The 21,800-nt window shown below is 41.2% G+C and overlaps 2 protein-coding genes across 5 annotated transcripts in view; both read left to right on the top strand.

Moving 5' to 3' along the window:
* The window catches only part of pdlim2 (PDZ and LIM domain 2 (mystique)), a 31,970-nt gene extending 24,318 nt beyond the window's left edge, over positions 1-7,652 (top strand). For all 4 annotated transcript variants that reach the window (XM_026187845.1, XM_026187846.1, XM_026187848.1 and 1 more), the window contains 3 exons: positions 4,529-4,677; positions 5,329-5,440; positions 6,432-7,652. In XM_026187845.1, coding sequence (XP_026043630.1) covers positions 4,529-4,677; positions 5,329-5,440; positions 6,432-6,624 — 454 coding nt within the window. In that variant the 3' untranslated portion in view covers positions 6,625-7,652. The remainder of the gene's footprint in view (positions 1-4,528; positions 4,678-5,328; positions 5,441-6,431) is intronic.
* A 3,193-nt stretch (positions 7,653-10,845) lies between these two features.
* Positions 10,846-21,800, top strand: part of adgra2 (adhesion G protein-coupled receptor A2) — a 37,934-nt gene continuing 26,979 nt past the window's right edge. The window contains exon 1 of the mRNA XM_026187328.1: positions 10,846-11,904. Within this exon, the coding sequence (XP_026043113.1) occupies positions 11,615-11,904 (290 nt within the window). The 5' untranslated portion in view covers positions 10,846-11,614. The remainder of the gene's footprint in view (positions 11,905-21,800) is intronic.

Genomic DNA, 21,800 nt, shown 5'->3' with positions numbered 1-21,800 from the left:
GGGCCCCTTTAGAGGACAATGCACAACAGAACCTAAAGCTTTAACATGTACTACAGCGTAAGTTTTTTTTCCTGTCTAATTGGAGTATACACAGTTTCAATGCAGTAATTTAGTGCCACCTATAGGCCTGTAGAGGCTGCACCTGCACATTCCACCATCACCTGGTACCTCATTTATAACTGTAAAGCTGCAAATATGGCATGAAAGTGGGTACTTACAGACCATGCACACATGTATTTTGAAATTTTGGAAAACTACTAAAACGGGTGGTAATCATCGAACTTCTTTATTATTAGATTTTTATAGAGAGATTTGTATTTACATTTGTGATCCTTCTCAAATTTTGTACTTTATCAAAGACATAATTACACCCAAATTATAATAACAATTAAGGCTATTTGCATTACACTGTGTTAGTAGTAAGACACTTATTATTACCTCTACAGAAGTGAAAATAGTTTTATCTGGTTGCATCAGTGATCTCATCTTGAAAAATTCTTTCAGTTTCTCAGTTGTTTCCTCATTTTTAAAATCTCTGTCAAAATGCAGATTAGCTGAGAAATCTGCCAAACCAGTTCCTTCATTTAGAGTAAAACAGCCAGCTTGTGAATCTACTGATATTGTCCAGGTGGTTCTCGATGTTTACTGCTTTTTGCAGAAACATTTGGAGTCAAATGAACCTTTGGGAAACGGCTCATCACCTCCCTCAGCAACACTTTAGTGTCTTGTTTCCTGCCTCACCCTCTCTGATTAGGTGATGTAGCTGTAATTTGATTCTGTTCCCACTGTGCAGGTGCTGCCCTCCTAAGCATTGTTTGGAATATTTGTTGTCCCAGAAGAAATTGGTGTTTTCACTTCAGTCTCTCACACAATCCTTTCTGTCAGCACGCTCACGGTGGCTGTTTTTTCTTTCCCCTCCTCAGTGCACGATAGTTGACTTTGGACTTTAGACCCAAGTCCAGCTGGGCTAACCATAGCTAGTGATGTGTCAGCAGCTGTAGTCAGACCCTTCCCAAAAAAGATTGATTTTTGCTTCTCCCCCTAATTGGCCCCCAGTCTAGAGCTAGCACAGAAAGTCTCTCCCTGTTCTTTCCAGCCAATCACAGACTCTGTAACACCCATTTTCCCACCCCTTCATGATGCATGGCCAATGACTTTCAGCTAAAGGCACACCTTTCAGTCACTCTTGCATTTTCTGTGCCGTCTGGTTTAGATAGAGGTGTGTGCTCTTCATCTGTTTGTGTGTCAATATTGTTTGTTCTTTTGTATGTTGGTATGTTTGCCGAGTTGCTCTAGCACTGTTAAAAGGACAAGGACTTTAGCTGGAGTTGTTCTTCCCCACTTTTTTCACTCTCTTTCTCTCTTTTTTTCTTTTTGAGGTGAGTCTCGTCATCTTATGTTTTGCTGTTTTTAATTCCTTCTCTCCATATGTTTTGACTTTGGTTTAGATGTTGTACTTCAAGGAAACCAGTTCATAAATATGGCTGGAATTTAGCTTTGTGATCTTAGATGTTTCGACTACATGCAGCTATGCCTTGGGTCTCATTGTTGCTCGCGTGAGCCAAGTCTGGATACAGAAACCAGCAGCACATTTGTCTTGGCCACTGATATATACATGTGAGAACATTGGAAAGCGCAATTCCCAAGAGTTTTGTGGAATTAGATTTAAAAGTGATAGTTGTTTTAATGTGCTTGCACTAATAATCTGTGTGCTTGACTGCTTGTTCAGATGAATGTTATTTTCTCTGACCATAAGTCCTGTTATTTCTATTCTTTTACCTAGAATTTCCATTTGTTTTGAGATAGCATGTCATGAGGGATGGTGAGGGAAAGGAAAAGGGGAAATGGCTTGCTTAGGGTGGAGCTGAGCATGTGGAAAACTTGGAGAGGTCTGAGAGGTCTGTTTTCAATTTGAACCATGTTCAGTGATGCAGAAGAAAGGGTCTGAGCATTTGTTTCATTCACATACTTGTTGCTATGTCTGTTTGCCCTTGTTTGTTGCAGCCATGTTCACTAAGGGGGAAATGGGCTTTGCATACACAGAAATATATCTTATGAAAATTCTCTGAACATGTTCATTTAAAACCATTACTCATCTTTGCAGCTGGACAGTGAACCTGAACCTAAAACCCAAGAAACCAGGGCTGTTTCCTTTTTCAATGGCCACGTCTGTCTCTTTGCCTCAGCCCAATTCCAGTTTAACAAAGTTGTCTAGTCTCATAATTTGAATTATCAGTCACGCAAACTGATTTGTTTTTTAAAAGCAACACAGTCACAGATTTCTCATCTTGAATCTGCTTTAAACTCATAATAATTGAATGTATAGAGCCAGGCTACATGAAGTTAAAAAATGTTACAAATCTGCCAAAACCCAGCAACACGCTAACTGTAATGTTGTTGTACAAAAAAAATAAATAAAAAGGCTTTATAGGTTCACATCTGTATGTTAAATCACAACAGTGTTGAATGAAGTTGAGGGCTTTGTCTTCACACCACAGGTGTCAGTTAAAGCATAAATATCTCTGCAGTAGGTGACAACAGGTGGGACAGTCAGTCAGGTTGGGTTATTCTAGCTGACAAAACGGCTCCTATTTGAAGTAATCAAATCGCACCTAGTCTGAACAGTGTGTACCTGGCCGACTGGTTCCACATGACTGAAAACACTCCCTCCAGACAAACACACATACAGGAACAAAATTTTGTGTCTTACCAATGTTCTGCCAATCTACATTTTAGTACATGGGTTTCCTCAGCTCGGGTTGCTTGGAAGACGGAGCTTTTATCTGTTAAGTAATAATCATTCAGCTCACAGTGTCTAATCCCCTTTGATGGAAGCTTCTTCTCCCCTCCTGCCCTTAACCTGAAGCTGAAATTGCAAAAATGCAGAGTTTGAAGTAATTTTCTATGGCTGTGTACCAGCGACAACAGTGGCTGGAGGCGTCATGTGTTTGAGTTGTCAGTCTGCATGTACGTGCAGGGATTCTCATGAACATGATGTGTCAGGTCACCTCGAGGGATTTTATAAAAATTTGGTACAGATTTGCAGTTGACCTCAGGGCCAGTGCAGCTTGTCGAAACACGTTTTTCACCACAACTCAAGAACTCATGGGCTAATTTCACAAGTTTCTAATGGGATAAAATGATGTGATGACATTTCATTTTGAAAAGGCCAAAGGTCACACCTTCACAAAAAGAGACACGCAACTGCGGGATCTCATGTTTCTTGGCTGTTGGAGAGGCTTTTGAATCAATTTTGTACTTGGTGATGTTATTTTGTGCTATAGATTATGTAATGCACAAGCCTCTCTTATTACTACTTTGTTAACCGGTTTTAACTAATCAGAAGTTTTCTAAAAAAAACAAAAAAACAAAGCCGCTTTTCGTTAAGCTCTTTATTTTATTTTATTTTTTCTTTAAGGATTTTAGATTTGAGATGTGGCTCTCTCAGTTAGCCTTTTGCCCTCCTTGTTTCTTCCTTGTAGCTGTTTGCTGAGTTAACAGCAAGACAGCAAAGTATGGTGTTACTGGTGGAGCAGGTTGAGCATTAGTTTGATATTGTTTGAATTCTTGTACAGAGTTGCTATTAATGTAGAAATAAACATGCCATTTCATATAGAAATCATACCAGATCATACTTGTATGGCTTTTCTTGGCATCAACTAGTTATTTCCCAAGAACCTTCCTGAAATAACAGTAATCCCCTGATCAATAAATTCAACAGTTCCCACTGTAATATCATATTTTAAATTTTGATGAGAGGGGAGACTTCTCTGGTTTGGTCTGGGTGTTGTCTCTGCTATTGTACAATGTTGGAGCTGTTGAAGCAGTCGTTGGAAGTACCTGCCAATATAGATTGATTTAGGAACAAATATGGCAGAAATCTCATAAATCAGATAAGTTGTTTTACCATTTTAGATTAGATAAAAGCGCTGTTCTGAGCAACAGCTAAAGAAGTTCAAACTTAGATGGGCCTCTTAGTTGGCTCTTTACAAACACACTTCTGGTGAATCTGCAAATGCATGTGATGAGTTGCAAATATGTGTGTGGAGAGAGTTACCCTTAACTCAAAGCTTTGATTTGCCCTGAGCTTATACTCACAGGCTCATGCGTCCTGCTCTGCCTGCACTCTGTCAGAGTGTAATACAGCAGACATTCATAATGAGCAGCACTCAGTTTCAGTTACTATTTAAAAAAAAAAAAACAACAAAAAAACTTTTACATCTACATAGAGGAACCAACTGATATCCGATAAAGTTTGCCTTCTGCCTGCAAAACTGCAGCCAAAACACTCAACACAAACTTGTGCAAATTGCAACACGCCAAAGTGCAGCAAAAATCAAATGTACAAAAGAGAGCCGGAGAGGCCTGCTTTAAGTTATTATTGGTGACTTGGTTTTATGTCCATCTATTCAGTCATAATACAAACTTTAATGCTTTAATATCACCGTATCATACACATTTATATATTTTTAATCATATATAAATGAATAGATCCTATACTGATTATTATTATTGGTTTGTTTTACAGCAGTCCCAGTTCTGACTTTGCCATGCAGAGGTTCGACACAGACTCAGAGGTGTACAAGATGATCCAGGAGAACAGGGAGTCCCGCAATCCACCTCGTCAGTCCAACACCTTTAAAATGCTGCAAGAGGTCCTGGAGGCTGACGAAAAAGGTGAGACGCTCATTCATCCAAAGAGCATCCTTTATAGACAAAAGTGCACATTGTTTCATAAATATAAAAGTGTGTGTGTATGTTAGAACACACAAGAAAGTGGCAGTAGGTATTAGTTGAGCACAAAAGGGCTTTGTGACTGCAGAGATTTTATCCATGTGGACTGGCTGCTTTGAGACTTATTTTCTGCATCTGTCAGCTATATCAAGTACTTTATAATTCACTTCCTCTCTTGTTTCTGTTTGCTGCCCACATCTCCATCTTGAAACCATCCTTGACAAATGTGCATCATTCAGAACCATATGCACTTCCATATGTTTGTCATGAGGAGCACAACTCTGCAGTGTGTGGGTCATAAAAATGTTATCATGGAATACATCTGTCTGATTCCCCTTTGGCTTTGATCTTTGGCAGTGAAAATAAATCCAGATAGTGATAACATTCTTTCATGACGTGATAATGGCCAGTATTTGGAAATTTCATATAGCGTGTCCCATAGGCGACGACCTTGTGATGACAGTTACCGGAAACATAAACAAGCTGCACTGACAGAGGACAGTGAAGACAAACAGAGTGCTGATGTGTTGAGCAGTGAGACGCAGCGTGTCAAAACTTCATCATGAGCAACTCTGTGTGTGTGTTTTTCTCCAGAGGCAGCTCTGAGGTTTCCAGGAAATCTTTCACCAAATGCCCCCAAAGCAACCACATCAGTGGGAGGAACCAGCAAATACCACACCTGCGAGAGGTGTGGTACCAAAATTGTGTAAGTCTGTGGTCGCCTGCAGTTACATGCTTAATTGGATAACATAGCCGTTGATATAATAATATATTTGTGTCTCAGACTCAGAAGATTTGATGCTGGTTTGTTTTACTTATAAATCTGCAAATGATGCTACACAATTACAAAACCTTCACACTTGAGCTGTGGTACATGAGACTTCTAGACCTGCCAGCCCAACCAGATTGAGCTATTATGGACAAAAGGTGTTTGCCTTGGTGACGAGAGTCAGACTTCCGCTCCCCTCTTATGCGCACCACTCAGCCATTTATGGTAGAGTGACCGAAGAGAACGGGTTCCTCAACAAAAGACAGAAGACACTGTGTTTATAGTTCAAAAGCAAAATACTTGGGTCTTAATGAACAAAGATTTAAGTATTTGGCTGCAAATGGTAATATTTATCTGGAACTGGAAGACTAGTCAGGATAGAGAAGTGTGTACATGACAAATACAAAATCCTTTTCTGGAGGGAATTCTTATTTTTTTTAATTTTTTTATTTATTTGAGGCTTCACGTGTTTATAGAATATAATACTATATATATAATATACTACTTAATCGTTATCAGATTATCATAAAGATGTATATGAGATCAGGATATGAGTTGCCGTGAAACTTGCACATCAAATCACTGATTTTAAATTATCTGACCTCCAATTTGAGTCATACTCTGAAGGCCATGAGCCTCTTAACATGACCAGAATAAACTGGTGAAACTGAAATATGTGAACGAATGCTTCTGGTTTACCTGGTGCACAACACTGCCATTGTGGTCTGCTGTGTAACGATTTGTGGGGGAAAAATAATAGACAAAATCTCAAAAGGAGTCTGAAACATCAATTGTAGACAGTTCAAGCGGGTCTATTAACTGTTTTGTTTTAGCATGGTGATTATTTGTGCTGATTGTTGAAACTCATTTCACCGTTCGATCATCTAGTCTGTTTTCTTGGTGCCTGATTGCGCTCATCTCTCCGCAGCTCACAGGCCGTGCGCATCAACGACGATCGATTCCGCCACCCCGAGTGCTACACGTGCACAGATTGCGGTCTTAACCTGAGTATGCGAGGGCACTTTTGGATTGGAGATGTGATGTACTGTGAGAAGCACGCCAAAGAAAGGTACCAGGGCCCGGGCAGCTCCCCCCCAGCCACCGTGTCCCCTCACCACTGAGTCTGCCACTCCACCCCTGCCTCACTGTGGACACAGAGGGCTGCCTGTTTGGCTTAAATATCCACCTCATCTGACTGAGTTTTAGATCTTGGGAAGATACACGGAGGTGGAGATGAATCAACAATATGGTCGAGGATGCTCTTTTCTGATCACATTTAACCATACTTTGCAGTAATATAATACACTTTGTTGCCTTCTTTGTAAATGTATGAGAAATGGGGCTTTGTTTGTCTTTTCTTTTTCTTTTTTTTTTTTTTTTAAATTAACCAGCCTCCGTGCCATCTTTAGGTTATTCTTAGGCCTAATGATTCACAGCTGCCATGGACTCAAGCCACATGACATTATGCTAAGGCCAGATTTACAAATCACCACTGCTTTGGACAAACTCAACAGGGCTGACTCTGAGGATCAGGATCTTCATTTAAATTTTCTGCTGACACAGTGGGATCAAAAGAAAACTTACACTGCATGCCTTTTTAAAAAATGTAATGTACACAGATAGTGCTGTGTGGGTGTGTATGTGTGCATACTTTCTCATGCAGGGGTGTGGCGGCTTCTTCAGGCGTTCCCTTCATCTGTGGGTGTGTGTGCACATGTGAGAGTGAGAGGCAGAAAGGAAGAAGGGAAAGGGTGTTCACACTGTTACAAACACAGGAGTTGCAAATTTAGTATCAGGCCAAAAACCCCTGAGTTTTTCTGTATTTCTTTTGTAATCTGAATTTATAAATAATGAGGGGATTTTTTTTTTTGTGGCTGTTTTTGTTACCTTTTGAGGGACTAGAGTTTCATTTAATATGCAAATATTTTTGATGTTTGTGATTGAAATGTATTCTATAATGTAGATCACTTAAAATGCATAATGTATGCACAGGACATATAGTGTGAAAAGAATCGATGATGCTACACTTACAGCAGTACTCAGAGATGCACTATAATGTTCACATTTCATGTGGCACTTAATAAATTCGCACAACCTGAAGCTTCCTCAGCGATAATAACTGTTTTGCAGTTGTGTGTACCAAAATGTGTATGTGTGTATGCAGTGTTTTCCTGATGTGTTATTGTTTCTTTAATGTAACTATGTCTGCCAACTTGAAACATTTATTCTTCCCATATTAACACCAGAAAGAGTTTCGCCAAAAGTAGCACAGAAAAGAGTTTAACTGCTGCTGTAAGCTGGTTCTTTACCGCACATTTTTGAATGTAGAACAAGGTCTGTGACATACACAAACTGCAAACATCTCTTTGTAGTAGAAGTTGTACAGATAGGTAGACAGTTTATTTAAATGCATTTTTGCATATTTATTATTCCACATATTATATCGCACACAATCTAGGGATTATGTTTGTCATTATATTTAATTGTTTTACTAGTGGCTCCATAGTGCAGTGCCAGTAAAAGCTCTGCAGTTCATCCCAGGAGGAGACACAAATCCCTTGGGGTGGTTTGTGTCAGAAGAGGCATCCAGATTAAAAATCTGCCAACATGCTTTGTGAATAGCAGACCAGGCAAAAAGGAAACTAGAACGGTAGTTTGGATGCTTTTATTTTCCCACAAGCTTATCTGCCATCCAGGTCTTGTAACTGAATGAGCATTACAAAGTTGTTGGGAGACCCACGTCTATGACAAGAGATGTCTGATATAATTCTGCAGCACATGAGGAGGGAGAGTTATGACGTGCGTTGCCTTTGAGGCTGTGTAACAGCTATGTAATTCACGTTCCTGACCAAAAGACGGCAGTATTACTGCAGTTTCAGACTTGTTCTTTATGAACTTATGAAAGCGATAAAACTCAAATTACACATGGATTAAGATTTTTAAACTCCGTTATAAAACCTTTGCGCAGGATTAGAAACAAAATATGGACATGAGCTGATTCATTTCGTGGAGAAATCTGATGGTATGTTTATATAAACAAGTGGGGGGAAGCATAGGCGAGTGTACTATGATTTCGGTTACTAGGCAATTATAGAATTGATTTCTGCATTATTTTTGGATCATTGTACAATGACTACAAAGATAAACCTCCTTTGCAGCATTATATTGGATTAAATTCTAAATTACTTGAAAGACTTCGGATAAATGAGTGTTGACAGTACAGCACCACATCGTTTGATAACCCCTCAAAAATGTAGAAGTAAAGAGCTTAATGTTCTCATAAAGTGTTAAATAAAACCATTCACCCAGGAAATGTGCAGAAGTGGAGGAGTGACGAGTGCGCTGCGGATCTCACCACTAGATGTCACGAGCTCCTCGAGAAACACTCGGCAGCAGGTCGCCTGACGTCTGTTTCCCGGCTGGAAGTTTTCTTTTGTTTATCCATTGGCAGAAATCCGGACTTTTTGCCTGAAACTCAGCAGTCAGTGGGTCTGGTTTCTCTAATTGTGCTGAAAACCCCATTGTTTTACATGTTTATCTACCAGTGTGGGATTTGTAGAAGACGACCGACATACAAAACCATCTCTCAGCCTTCGTCACACATCCCCAAAAAGCTTGTATAACATCAGCCAAAATCGACACTGAGGCACAATCTCAACCCTATACGTTTTTTGGCTTTTTTAGCCTCCAACCTTCTCTGTTTTCCACCTTCGTGATGTTCTCCCCCTTTCTCAATAACTCCACCTGGAATGGAGTCCAGATGTGGAACAGGGAAGAAGGAGAGACTTGCTTGCTAAGCTATAAGGAGCAGGGGGAGAGCGTGTGGAGTACATAGAGAGAAAATGTTGGACCGACATTAAAGTTTGTCTGGATGCCATTAAGTACAATTTGATGTAATGTGCAGTTTGGGACGTGACATTTTAAAATGGAAACTGTGCTCTCCAGATGAGAGAGATCTGGGCCTTGTGGAGCTGGACGGGGGTGTTGTACTTGAAGCCTTATTTAACGGCTTGGATAAACAGCCCTCTGTTTCATTGCTGAACAGGCGCCCATCTACTCCTTGTGCTTTCTTTCAATAATTGCACCGGCTTTTTCAGCCCATTCCCGACGTAAAGTATCATATACAGGAATAACACACCAGGGGTCCACTGTGTGGTTCAGAGCACAGTGCGCTTTTATACTGCCAGGCTGCTTGCATGACTGAGGTGCCTGCAGTTTGGATATGTCGGTGAATAGTTGTCAAGCCCAATTGCATAAAATCCCGTTTCAAAAGCTTTCCTGCTTCACCTTCTCATATTTTGAAATGCTCTCCAGATTTGAATCGCCACGGTTTCCATCCTACTGAGCTTCTCGTATATCAAAAGGTATTTTTAAAACTGAAATATTGTATTTTGGGAAGTTTCCATACACGCAGGGAGAAAAAAAGAGCAGCAGAGCCAGAGGAAGGATTCTTTTACTTTTAGGGGAGAAATGTAATGTTTCTGTAAAATAAATAAATAAATAAATATTTATATATATATATATATATATATATAGTTCTTTCAACAAAATATTTAATGTTTTTTATTATCTCAGAATAATTGAGGAAGAACATTCAGTGAAAATTTGATAGAATAGGACTGAAAAAAGCTTATCTGTATTGGAGCCCTGACAGCTTCTTTGTGCCAGCCACTCCAGTTTCAGCATTTATGAGAAGCCACGGAAACAAAAGAAAACATGCCATTAATCTAGAAGTTATCATCTACAATATGACACCCCATTCTCTACGTCTACATTTTAAAGATCAATAACTCTAATCATAACTCTTTCTGCAGCAACAATATCACATTTGCCGTAGCGTATCTGTAAAAGTCTTTGCTTCCTCTGCTTCCCGTCGATTGAATGAAAACTCTTTGATCTGCTCCAAAGGCACAATACAATGAAGGCTTTCCACATTCATTCATAATTTTAGTTTTAGGCTCCCGGTGCAGGCAGGCACTGAAATCAAGACCTTTCAGACTTTTACACCCAGGCCGATCAACATTTTCAAAAGCAGTTTCCCTTTCTGATGAATTTATCATTGAACGTATTATTGTTGTAATGGGATAAAAGCCAAAAGTTGAGTTAATAACTAGGCCTAATTATTTCGATAATTATTTCAGTTTTGCTTATAGGGGAAATATTTGTGGGTTTTAGGCAAACTCATATCCATAATATTAAACCTAATGGGCCGTATGTTTGTTTTTCTTTTCTTTTTTTTTTGTGAAGGCGTGTAACGTGAGTCGTCGTTGCCCTGACCCCCTCCCCGGTCACATGTGGAACCTCCTCTCTGTCTCGCTCTGTGCAGATCCGGATGCGCTAGGACCGCGGGGACCAGGGCGCAGACGAAGACGGAATGGGCGCACTTGGGGTAGTAACCAAGTGATTTTTGAGTGTGACAGAGGCAAGCAAGCAAAACCGCTAGATTCTGGGAATTACACCGCAGCTCCGAGCTCACTTCTAAACGAACTAAAAGTTGCTGTTTTTTGTTTGTTTCTTTTTTCCAACAAGTTCAAACTGAATTCAAGTTGCGCATGAGAGTAAGCAACGGTGAGCTTAGGGATTGGAGGAAAACACTGAGGGAAACTTTCAAGAGATGCGAGCAAGTGAAAAAGAGAATTAATTTTTGTTCATATAAACGACAGCGTGGCTGTGGATGTGACTGCTCAGCCGTCAATCTCACCAACCCCTGGATTAAGTTCGCAGAAGGCGAGATAACGGTAATCTGGACACTCCCACTTCTCTAAAGGTAATTAACACAGCCATCAACTTTTTAGAGACATATTGGATCGCTTTTTTTCTAACTGTTGTGGACGTTTGGAGGGTGACACATCTCTTGGATTTATTAAAAGCGTTTGGACCAGAGGGAGTTGTGCGCCCGGGCTGCCATGACATAACGGGACACTTGGGGAAAAAATCAACGGCGCTGAATATTTCTGGAATGACCGGATGACGAGTGTCCATTGTTGAGCGGATCCTTTAACCTTGCCATTCATTCAAGGCCTGAAAGCTGATTTTATTATTGTTGTTGTTATTACAACTTTCTTCTCGCCCACATTACACCCACTGAAAGCTCCATGCTGCAGATATGGGATGATTGGAGGCTGGGGTGCAGCTGAGGTGAGATCCAGCCGAAGGACAATGTTTGCGCCCGGCGTTGGCATCCCTCTGCTGCCGGGGCGTCTGGTACTGATGCTGCTCCTGTTGCCGAGGCTCTACCAGGCTTGCCCGGGGCTGCTCGCCTCCACCAGTGGCTGCAGCTGCGCGGAAGAGCGCCCCAAACTGCACAGCGTCCAGGCTGTGGGGATCAGGGTCAGCTGCAGCAAGGGGGAGCTGACTGAACTTCCGGATCCCGGCTTGCTGCCCAACAGAACCGTCACTCTGTGAGTTGGAACACTTTGAGCATCACTGTAACATTCAAACTGACGAATTAACAGTGTATTATTATCATAAGGCTGGATTTTTGAAGGCTGGGCCTGACATACTGGTGTCACTGGTACAATTAGGCCTCATTTCTGTTCTCTGGTGTCACTCAGCTTTCATAATAGTATTTCTGAATGTCCCCTAAACATTTTGGAGGGGAAATATTATCCAATCTTTTTAAACAACTTGTTTCCATAGTTAAATTAAGTTGAAGTCACAGGATATCCATGTTATAGGATTAGGGAAGTCACCTTTAGTTGTTCATTCTTAAAAAGTACTCCCAATGTGATTATCATCTAAGGCTTAAGTATTCTGGGAGCCACACACCGATGACCCCTTGACCTTAGTTTTACCTACATTAATGGCTTTCTGAGTTAATAAGACTTGTCAGGTTAGGCGCTTACATCTTGATTTACTTTAACTGCTGGGCTGAACGCTGCCATGCTGCAAACCATTAAAACAAGCGTTGAGAGGGCATAGGGCTGACTGTAGCCATCATCTGGCCCTGCCTCTCTGACACAACTCTGTCGCTTTAAATTAGACTCAGCTAGACGCCCTGTCTTCAGCTCGCTCCTTCTTCTTCCACCGCCACCGCCGCTCGTGCACATGGCCCAGCTGACTTGGCCTCGCAGAACTAGAATAAACAGAAACAAATTATAAGTATTTTATGTCTGAGTCTTTGCTTTACTGGTGGGCGGCTCCTTAAATGCCGCAACACCCTGCCTCACTATCTCCTTCTGTTGAAAAGGGAGGAAGAAAAAAAACATCTGGCGAGAGCTGGACAGCACTAATCCTGACCCAGAATAGTTGCATATTTGTAATTATAAAGCAGTTATTTGTGTGGTCTGTTTTGGACCAAACTTGAAAGCACTACCATCACTGGCCAAAGTACACTATTGCCCATGACTGATGGCCTACCGATCTATTAGTGACACATTTCTTTGGACAGTAACACACCACTTTTTTCACAGCTGCTCAGTCTTTTGAAGACATTGCTCATTCCCACAGTGTGTTAGTGTCTCTGTACTCTGACCCAGCGGGAGAAATGCTAAGTGCACATCGTCACAGGGGGAAAAACATGTTCAACTGCCCCACTGGAGAAAGCATATGAGGTAAAGTGAGGGGATTTATGCCCAGGAGAGCTAAAGCCAGCCAGCAGTCCATTTATAGGGCTTTATGTTTCTTGCTTATTAAAGGCAGGATAAACATCTGGGGAACACATTGCTGAAAAGCTGGAGGAGGTGAAATGGCTCGGGTGGCAGTGGTTGAGGTGACTTAAGATAATCTCCTATACCCACACCTAACTTTGGTTAAGATGTTTTGTGCATGCGCTTTGCATTCTGTGACACTTTTTTGATTAAGCTCTCTGCCAGGCGAAAACAATTCCGCTTGCAATCCACCATTTTCTCTATATCCCGGGAACGACGGTGTCTAGAAAGTTTGTTTTCCTGAGGATTCGGTGAGTCTTTTCAAGCGCCTGCGTTCCCACTGTTGCTCGTGACATTAGCTCCAGATGTGGAATGCGAGAAGTTGTGTGGGTATTCGTGTTATTCCTGACATTCCACAGACGCTCTGAAACTGCAGACAGTATCCCAGGTGCGGCATAGGAGCTTTTTCCATGCCCTACATCACTTTTCCTCCTCTCCAGAATCGGAGGGCTTGAGAGCCAGGCCCTGCTGCCCTCTCTCTGGGGCAGCCTGGAGGAATGCTCTCCTCCATGCTGAGCAGGCAAAGGCTGGAGGACACCAGGCCTTGGGCTTCCGGGGCTGGCTGCTACGTGTAATTCACAACAGCTGGCCCCTGTGAACATTCCAGCTGAGGCCCCTGAGCCTCATGGGAAAACCCGACGGCGATTTGTTTATTAAAACTATTAGCTGGCTGTTTGTTGCTCCTGCCATCCATAAAGGAGCAGCAAACAGTCCACCCCCCTGACCCCCCCAATATTATCACCTCCTCCTATGGCTCGTCAGTATCTCTGTTTGGAGTTTGTTTACACTGCAGTGTGTGTCACGTTTACACATCGCCGTTTCTTTAAACTTATGCTTATCAGTAGTTTAATGGTGTATAAATTTATTCTCAGCCTTCTCCATCGAGCTCCAGTCGTTTGTCCCACTTTCATTCGTTTCTCTTTATCTCCATCCCCCCTCCCCCCGCTCTCTATCATGAGTTCATCCACATGCAGTAACTCTCAACCTAAATATTTAGTCGTCTTGGTAGGAAACTGCCATGTCCAAACTTCTTCCAGATGTGAGCTTGAGCAGGCTTGTGTTTAGGCCTAATTATGCACGGCTGCAGAGGAGGTGGATCGCTGAGAGAGGAAGAGGAGTGGAAAGGGAAGAGAGGGTAAAACAGATAAGGGTGTGAAAGTGAAAAGTTCTGTTGAGGAGAAAGTGGGAAAAGACGGTGTAGGTTAAAAAGAGGCCGGAGCGAGGGAAGAAGGTCGAATACGAGGAGTAGAAGAAGTGGGACAAGGAAATCAAAGGGGAAAGAAAGAAAGCTGAGCAAGAAAAATGATGGAGAGAGGAGAAGTTTGGCAGGCAGTTCAGAGGGATGTGCCCCTGGAGACTGAAAACTCCCCATCCCCTGACTAACAGATCTTTAGCTCCAAGTTGAGACACAAGAGGAGGAGGCAGGGCTCCTAAATGCATCAACATAGCTTCACTTTTAATACATTACTTCGTGTCTCTAATATTTTGGATGTTACATTTGTCTTTGCCTGTTAGCGGAATTATGCAAAACTACAATTTTGGGTAACACCACTGCCGCTGAAGCAGCTGGTTGGAGCTGGAGTTAATTTTTAAACAATATGCCCAATATTCATAAGATCTATGATAAATCCATATGATATCAATTTTTTTGGTTTGTGTTTTAAGTTTGCTAAAATTTCACAGGCTCCGTTGTTTCCGATCTTCATCAGAACTGGACCAGATCATCTTCATACCAAGATATTATATGGATTTCTCATTTTCAAAAGCTTTTATTCATCATGGCAATGAAGCTGTTGAAAAGGAAGTTAGGTCATATCTTGGCAACGCGTTCAAGGACATACATGGACGCGGGACTTTGTTTTGACGAAGTGCAAACAGTCTTTCTTCATTTGCTGCAAAATCGAATAACTTTTGGTTACTTAAAAGAAATAATTCTCGTCTGTGATAATGCCAAGGGAGGTTCAAATCTGAGACATTTTCTAATGCAACTGGCATATTGTTTTTTATCAAGAGCAGATTGGATGTTTCTGTCATAATAATTCAGCTGGATGAACTGAGAGAACTCATCTGTGTCAAAAAAGACTGCAGATCTCTACAGCTTAGACACTGAAGGCACCAGCTTCTCTACACAGTCTTCTCCATGCCCCAAGCTTAGGTTATTTAGTTGTGCTTCACACCTGGCCAGTCAGAATGGTACAGGCCTTACTAGTACTGGTAAAAGTCAGAAAAGCTGTTTGGAAAATGGATTTAAAGGTGATGCATAAAAGTGAGGAGTGGAATACATTAGGGTAGCGCTAGACCCAGTGAGAGTGTTAATGCCAGGTCTGAACCTATTCAAGTACCAGTCATCAGTCATTATTGGACATGTTTGAATTAATAGGGCAGGACTGAGTCATTCAAACATCTGCTGGGGATGCCACATTGAACAAGGTGACATTGTTCACATGTCTGTTCCAGCCTAACGACCCCGACAGTAATTCATAGAAGGACGTAGGGACAACATGGGCACCAATGTTGGTACATCCCCAGTTTTATGCATCCCAAATAGCCTAAAAGAAAATGAGTGAATTGGCAGGAGAAAGGCTCAGTGACACAGGACGCTCCCAGTAAAGCTAAGAAGACTATACTGAGGCTATTGACAGAGGGAGGAACATCTGTACCTACTCTAAACGGCTTACATCTCTAACAGAAGCTGTCTCTTATGCCTCTATAGCAAAAGTTCATAGTTTCCATTCTCTCAACTGGTTTGGAGTGTAAACACACTTTTCTTACATACCTGTCAATACCAGGGACTAAACAGAACTGTTTCTGTCAGACTTCAGCCTGACAGCTATAGTATGTTTTTTAAGACTAATGTCGATATTTGATGATTTAAAAATCCAATATATCGGCCGATATTTTTTTTCTTTCAGACACCTGAAACGCAAAAAAACTTCCATTTGTTATGTGTAGGTATTTAGTGATTCTGCCTGACTCTGTTTTGTTTGTAGTTCCAAACACTTGTTGGCAAAAGGGATGTTGCAGAGTGCCCCCTGGTGGGCAAACTATGCAACTTCCTGGCTGAAGGGTGTTTCTGTTGTCTCTTCTTTACTTGTTTCATTTTCTGTCATTTGCTGTTATAAATGGCAATATCAATAGATCAGAAAATATTTAATAGTGGCCTAAAATTTTGGCCCGTTGATAAATTGGTCCAGCTGTAGAGTTCGAAATTCCAGTTAGCTAACTGTTTATGTATGCGATTGGAATAACAAATCTGGCATTTTTGTTAACCCCCCCTCCAAAAAAACCCATCCAGGTTGTTATTCCAATAATAATGTAATTTGATCTGAAAAGTGTGGATGCCAGCTGTTGCAAAATGAGTCCATTAATCACAATGATTGATGGGCTCATTACTAACAAGTTATTATAATTTTAATGGAATATCCACATACGCATAATTTCATCAACCCCTGTGTCCCAAAGCCAAATGTTGTTTATTATGTTGAAAGTTTAGCTCTGCTGACTAAAGAAGCTGTAATCTTTCAGTATCGGCTATTTCAGTGTTTTCAGCATCTTCAGACTTTCTTCGTAAACTGATCACAGAATTCTTGTTGTATGAAGTGAAGGCTGTTTCAGAAGATTTCATACTGTAGGTTCTACTACTGCATTAGGGAACAGGACAAAAATGGCTTTAATAATAATGAAAATGTGGGAGGCTGTGAAGCACAACTTAGCAGAAGGAAGAGTTCATTCAATCTTTCATCTGAAAAAGGATGTTTCACAGACAACCAGCTGGCAGACATATGCAAATATGCCAGTTTGGGGTATCTGTGTTGAAGCAAGCAATATATATGTATCATTAGCTAACTGGTATACGTATCCTACAGATTCATGCTATAGCCCTGAAACACCCAAAGAAAAATGAGTGCAGCATGGGGGCAGCTGTCTTTGTTTTAGCGTTTTAATGAATAACAGACAAATGAAGAGAACGTACAGTGGCAGCTCATGTGCAAATGTGCTGGTGCTTCATAACTTGTGGTTTGTACCCAAGTCAAAGCTGTGCTCCTCCTTTGGCGTATTTTCTTGTCATCATTGTCAGTGACTGATGGCTGTGGCTCAGTGGATGCCAGCCTGAGCGAGTGGGCTCAGATACTCAGAGTGAGGGTCAGCAGCATGCCCATCCTTGGCGTGATCGTCCCCCCTCCCTCCCCATCCAAGACAGCTGCAGTTGCTCTCTCTGCGTGCTTGAACTTGAGCCCAGTATGTCAGTGTGGCTAAATGGCAGTCAAGGGTTTCAGATGAAAGTATTTCAGCCACGGCAACAATATTTTTTATCAGTGAGGATCATGGAAGTGAATGTCTGCCCATTTACTTCCTTCAGACAGTATGTTTTTGCATGATTTTTGCATTAAAACCAGCATCACTTGAGATGCAAACTTTATGTTCACATATACAGAGATAAACTAGTTTTTGCTCTTTAGTGTCACATTTTTTTGTGTGACCTAGGTCACTTTGACATTATTTTTGTCCAGTGTCCTGCACAAACTTACGTTAGGTCATTCTTGCACAGCTAACAGACAACACATCAGCATAAAACAGTTGGCTCTCCCTTCCAACTTTTACCAGTTCAACTCTTAGCAAGAAAGCAGATAAAAGCTTGATTTTCGAGCTACTCCTACAACCACATTTTGTCTTCATCTCATGTAGATGGTGTGCTTGAGTGGCACTGCCAGCAAACACACCATCGACATGACCAACTCAGCTTATTCATTTGTTTTTTAAATTATTCATGAGAAAAAAAGAGAAAATGTCTAAAAGGTAGCTATTTGATGCTGATCATGACTCTGTCATGTTGAGAAACACAGTACCCGATTACAGCTTTCTAAAGCTTAATGACTCAAAGAGATTATTAATTCAATTTATTCAGATTTACAGTTTGAATACTGAATTGGCTCCAAGTGTGTGCTGATTATTATTATTAAAAAAACATCCACTTGTAGTACAAAACACTGCTGTCTGTGTGTTCTTTTCACCATGTTTGTTTAACTAACTTACGTATAGTTTCTCTATCAAATGTCCTCATGAGCAGTCTCTTAGTTTGTTCACAGCTGCTAGCAAAATGTACGGCACACGCCCTGTTACACGGTTGTGGTTGCTCCTTCTCCATTTGAACCAGCATAATTATTAGAATTTTACAGGATTTATATATTAAAATTCTTTCTATAATATTACTAGTGTTAGCAGTGGCTGAACTAATCCTGCATAATCTACACCTACAAGAATATGCTACACCAGCATCTAAGCAGTCTGCCTCTAAAAAGTGATTTACGACTTTCTTCGTCTATTTTTTCAAAGCCAGCTCACCTCAGTAGTATAATTGGCTGCCTACAGTATTAATCTGTGTGCCTTTAATCGCTGTGCTATCTTCTGAGTCACATCATCAGCCTCTCACTTGTGGCAAATGGGAGGCTGGATACCCAAGGGCCAGCAGATGTGTCGGTGGTTTATGATTGCTCTGTGAGTCAGTGTTTGTCAGATAGGAGCGTGACTACGAGACATCCCGAATGACATCTTATCATCAGGGAAAGTTCACGGAGAGAGAGAGAGAGAGGGAAAGAGAGAGCGTGCTGGCTGGGCATTCCTGAAGAGTTTATTTATGTGGGGAAAGGTGTTGAGACGAGGGGGAGCAGACTCCCCTCCACACATGTTAGGTGTGGCCGTGGTCAGCAATAAATCAAAAAAGCAAACAACGGCCTGACACTGGATACTCCGAGTTTTCTACTGCAGCTGCAGCACCTGCCAGTGCCACACAAGCCTTGTATTTTATTAAGTCCTTGCAGTTCAAGGTAACATAAGCAGAGAGGGAGTCTTCGCCGTCATACTGTGTGTACTGCAGCTGCCCGCCCGTTTGCTTGATGAATGTGCATTTCACTTATCACCTTGTTGTGTTTGTTGATTAAATGGCCCCGGTGTTCCAAAACTTGGCAAAAACAGCGGTGTGTTGTCATAGTAATCTCATACCCCCAAGTGGCTTTTTGTTATTTTAGTTTTTCCTTTCTCGCTGCTCTCTTCTTATCTTACTCCAAAAATGCCTGACTTTGGCTTTTCTTTGCCAGCGCTAACTTCCCGCTCCCTGTGTCTGACCACAGCGGCCCCCAAAGTTCCTGCTCCGGGTCGACAACACATGGGACGGAGATAATGGGTGTCTGTAGTGGGAATGCCTGTGGCTTGCGTGAGTGTATGTGTGTGTGTGCATGCATGTGTGTGTCTTTGAACTAATCTATGGCAATGCAGTGCAATCATCTTCTGAATTTCATATACTTTTATATTACTTAGAGTATACTAAGTAACTGTATCCATCAGTATGAATAATGTGCTTACACTTTCAGTTTTAGAGGGTGGGTTGACCAGGACAATTATACAGCAACTACAGAAAGTATCGAATGTGCAAGAACAGTAACGTGTCGAGCAAAGAGGCTGAACTTAGTGCTTCATGGCTTTGGACATGGCTAGTGCCATTTTATCACCAATCTGGATTTAAGCACAACAATTAAGAGCTAAAAGTCTGCATTAGTCTGTGTACTAACACTAAATGAACATATGGCAGAATTTAAAGTCAAGGAAAGCTTTTGGGTTTCCTTTTGTCAGTCATGTCAGTGTGCTTGAATGGAAACACATGCAGATAGGTTGCTCCTCTGAAAATGTTTTTAAATGCCACATTGTCACAAACAAATAAGCAGTTCAATCAGCAGCTTATCCACCGCTCTCTTACTGTGAATGAACTGCATATGGTAATCCTTCCTCTGGATAATTGTAGGGGTCTTTTATAAGCGCCTGTTGTTGTGATTTGGTGCCATATAAATACAATGAAATTGAATTAAACTGAATTTCAAAGTTCATCAGGTTGGAGGCTCTCATTAGCTTGCAGCAGCTCTCCATAGCAGAGTAAAGACTGCTGTCGACAGATGTTGGAGTTCACCAGACTGTATGATGATAGATGACAGATTGTAAATTTATAAATTACATGGCAAGTATAGGTGTAAACCTTTGCCAATCTGTCCTAGAGTGATTGCAGTCGATCTGAGTTGTATGGCAATTGTTGGGAGACAGCTTGCCTTCCACTGGGCGACCTGTGCAATCGCCATGTGGTAGAAGTGGATCACCCAGAAGTTGAGGGTGTTGCACGCACAAACTATGATTACCGATACAACCAGAGCTTATATTGTTCACTTGCACTCCCCTATCAGCAGCACAGGGATGGAAAACAAATAAATTGCTTTATATGTGGAAGGGGCTTTAGATGGAAAGATAAATACTGCAAGTAGTGGGAAATAACAACCCCAGCTTTGTCCCCGAGGTAACGTCATGTGACCACATTTTTTTTTCCTAAGAAAAAATTGTTAAATAAAAAAGAGATACTGATAGTGTGTTTTTGTATCTTTATCAACGGTACTCAAGTATATAAAACCAACCAGCAGCTCATCTTCATCGTTACTCAAAACCATTGTATTATTGAGTAAGCTGTTACACGGAGCCACAACAAACTAAACATCTGTTGCTTGGATTGTTTTATCCTTTACACTGTCTATGAATACGATCTGGTTTAGAGCTACATTTAAAGTGACTGAACAAGTTGTGACATGAAGCAATAACCCTTGATTAAAATCTTCTTGATGGCTTAACCGCTGTTTAAAGATACAGTATGAATGTGTGTTCCTTCGGAAAGAATGGTGGTCTACCAGTTTTTATTACAGATGCCTTTTGATTATTTAATACACTGTGGTATCCTCTGGTGTTGAAACGTTGGTAAATCTGAATTGAGCCCTGACTGTCATTCGAGAAAGCATTACTGCTGCACAGAAATGAAAAAAGAAAAACAACCTTCTCACAGATTCCTCTAAAGGCACTCAGTATCTGGGGCAAAAAGATTTTAGCCAAGCCTTTGTAAACGCGGCCTGATTTCCCAGCAGTCTTTGCTGGGAATCAGAAAACAGAGGCTGGTTATGAAACAGAACAATGAGACAATGTTAACAGGCATACACCACATTCCACTCACTGTCTCAAATGGCTAAATTCACTAAATTGCCTCATTAAAAGTGTAAAAACACTTTAGACAGTGATTAAACTGACTATTGTGTTCCTGCACTCCAGCCATAAACTTTCCAGTTTGGTTTGTCTTGACGAGTCTTTGACTATAAATATTGCACTAATTTATTGCAGCCTCACAGTAAGGCGGTTTTATTTTAGCTTGTGTTCCCTGATTGTTAATATTTGTGGCAGCTACTTGTTTATGTCTTTGGAGTTCACTGGTTTCTCAGCTTTAATAAATTGTATATTGAAGCGCTTTTGGTAGACAGTTCCTGATAGCAGAACTCGATGAATTGTCTAATAAGACCAACTTGAAGTGGAGACCTTCCTCTCCAAATCGTGTATTGTGTGTGTGTGTGTGTGTGTGTGTGTGTGTGTGTGTGTGTGTGTGTGTGTGTGTGTCAGCCTGTGCGCACACATATGGGAAGGGCGTGCATGGCCACATCTCTCAAAATAGGCTCCAGTCCTCCCCTCTCTAATTAGAGACATTTAAAAAACCCAGATTTTAATTTTAGACTAGTAGTTTTTGGACCACTTATGCGCGCGCACACACACACATACCCATCGAGTTAAACATACAC

This window comes from Astatotilapia calliptera, chromosome 12, assembly GCF_900246225.1.
Source record: "Astatotilapia calliptera chromosome 12, fAstCal1.2, whole genome shotgun sequence".
In the NCBI taxonomy this organism is placed as follows: domain Eukaryota; kingdom Metazoa; phylum Chordata; class Actinopteri; order Cichliformes; family Cichlidae; genus Astatotilapia; species Astatotilapia calliptera.
Note: the sequence above shows the minus strand (reverse complement) of the source record. Positions and strands in the feature narration are given on the sequence as shown.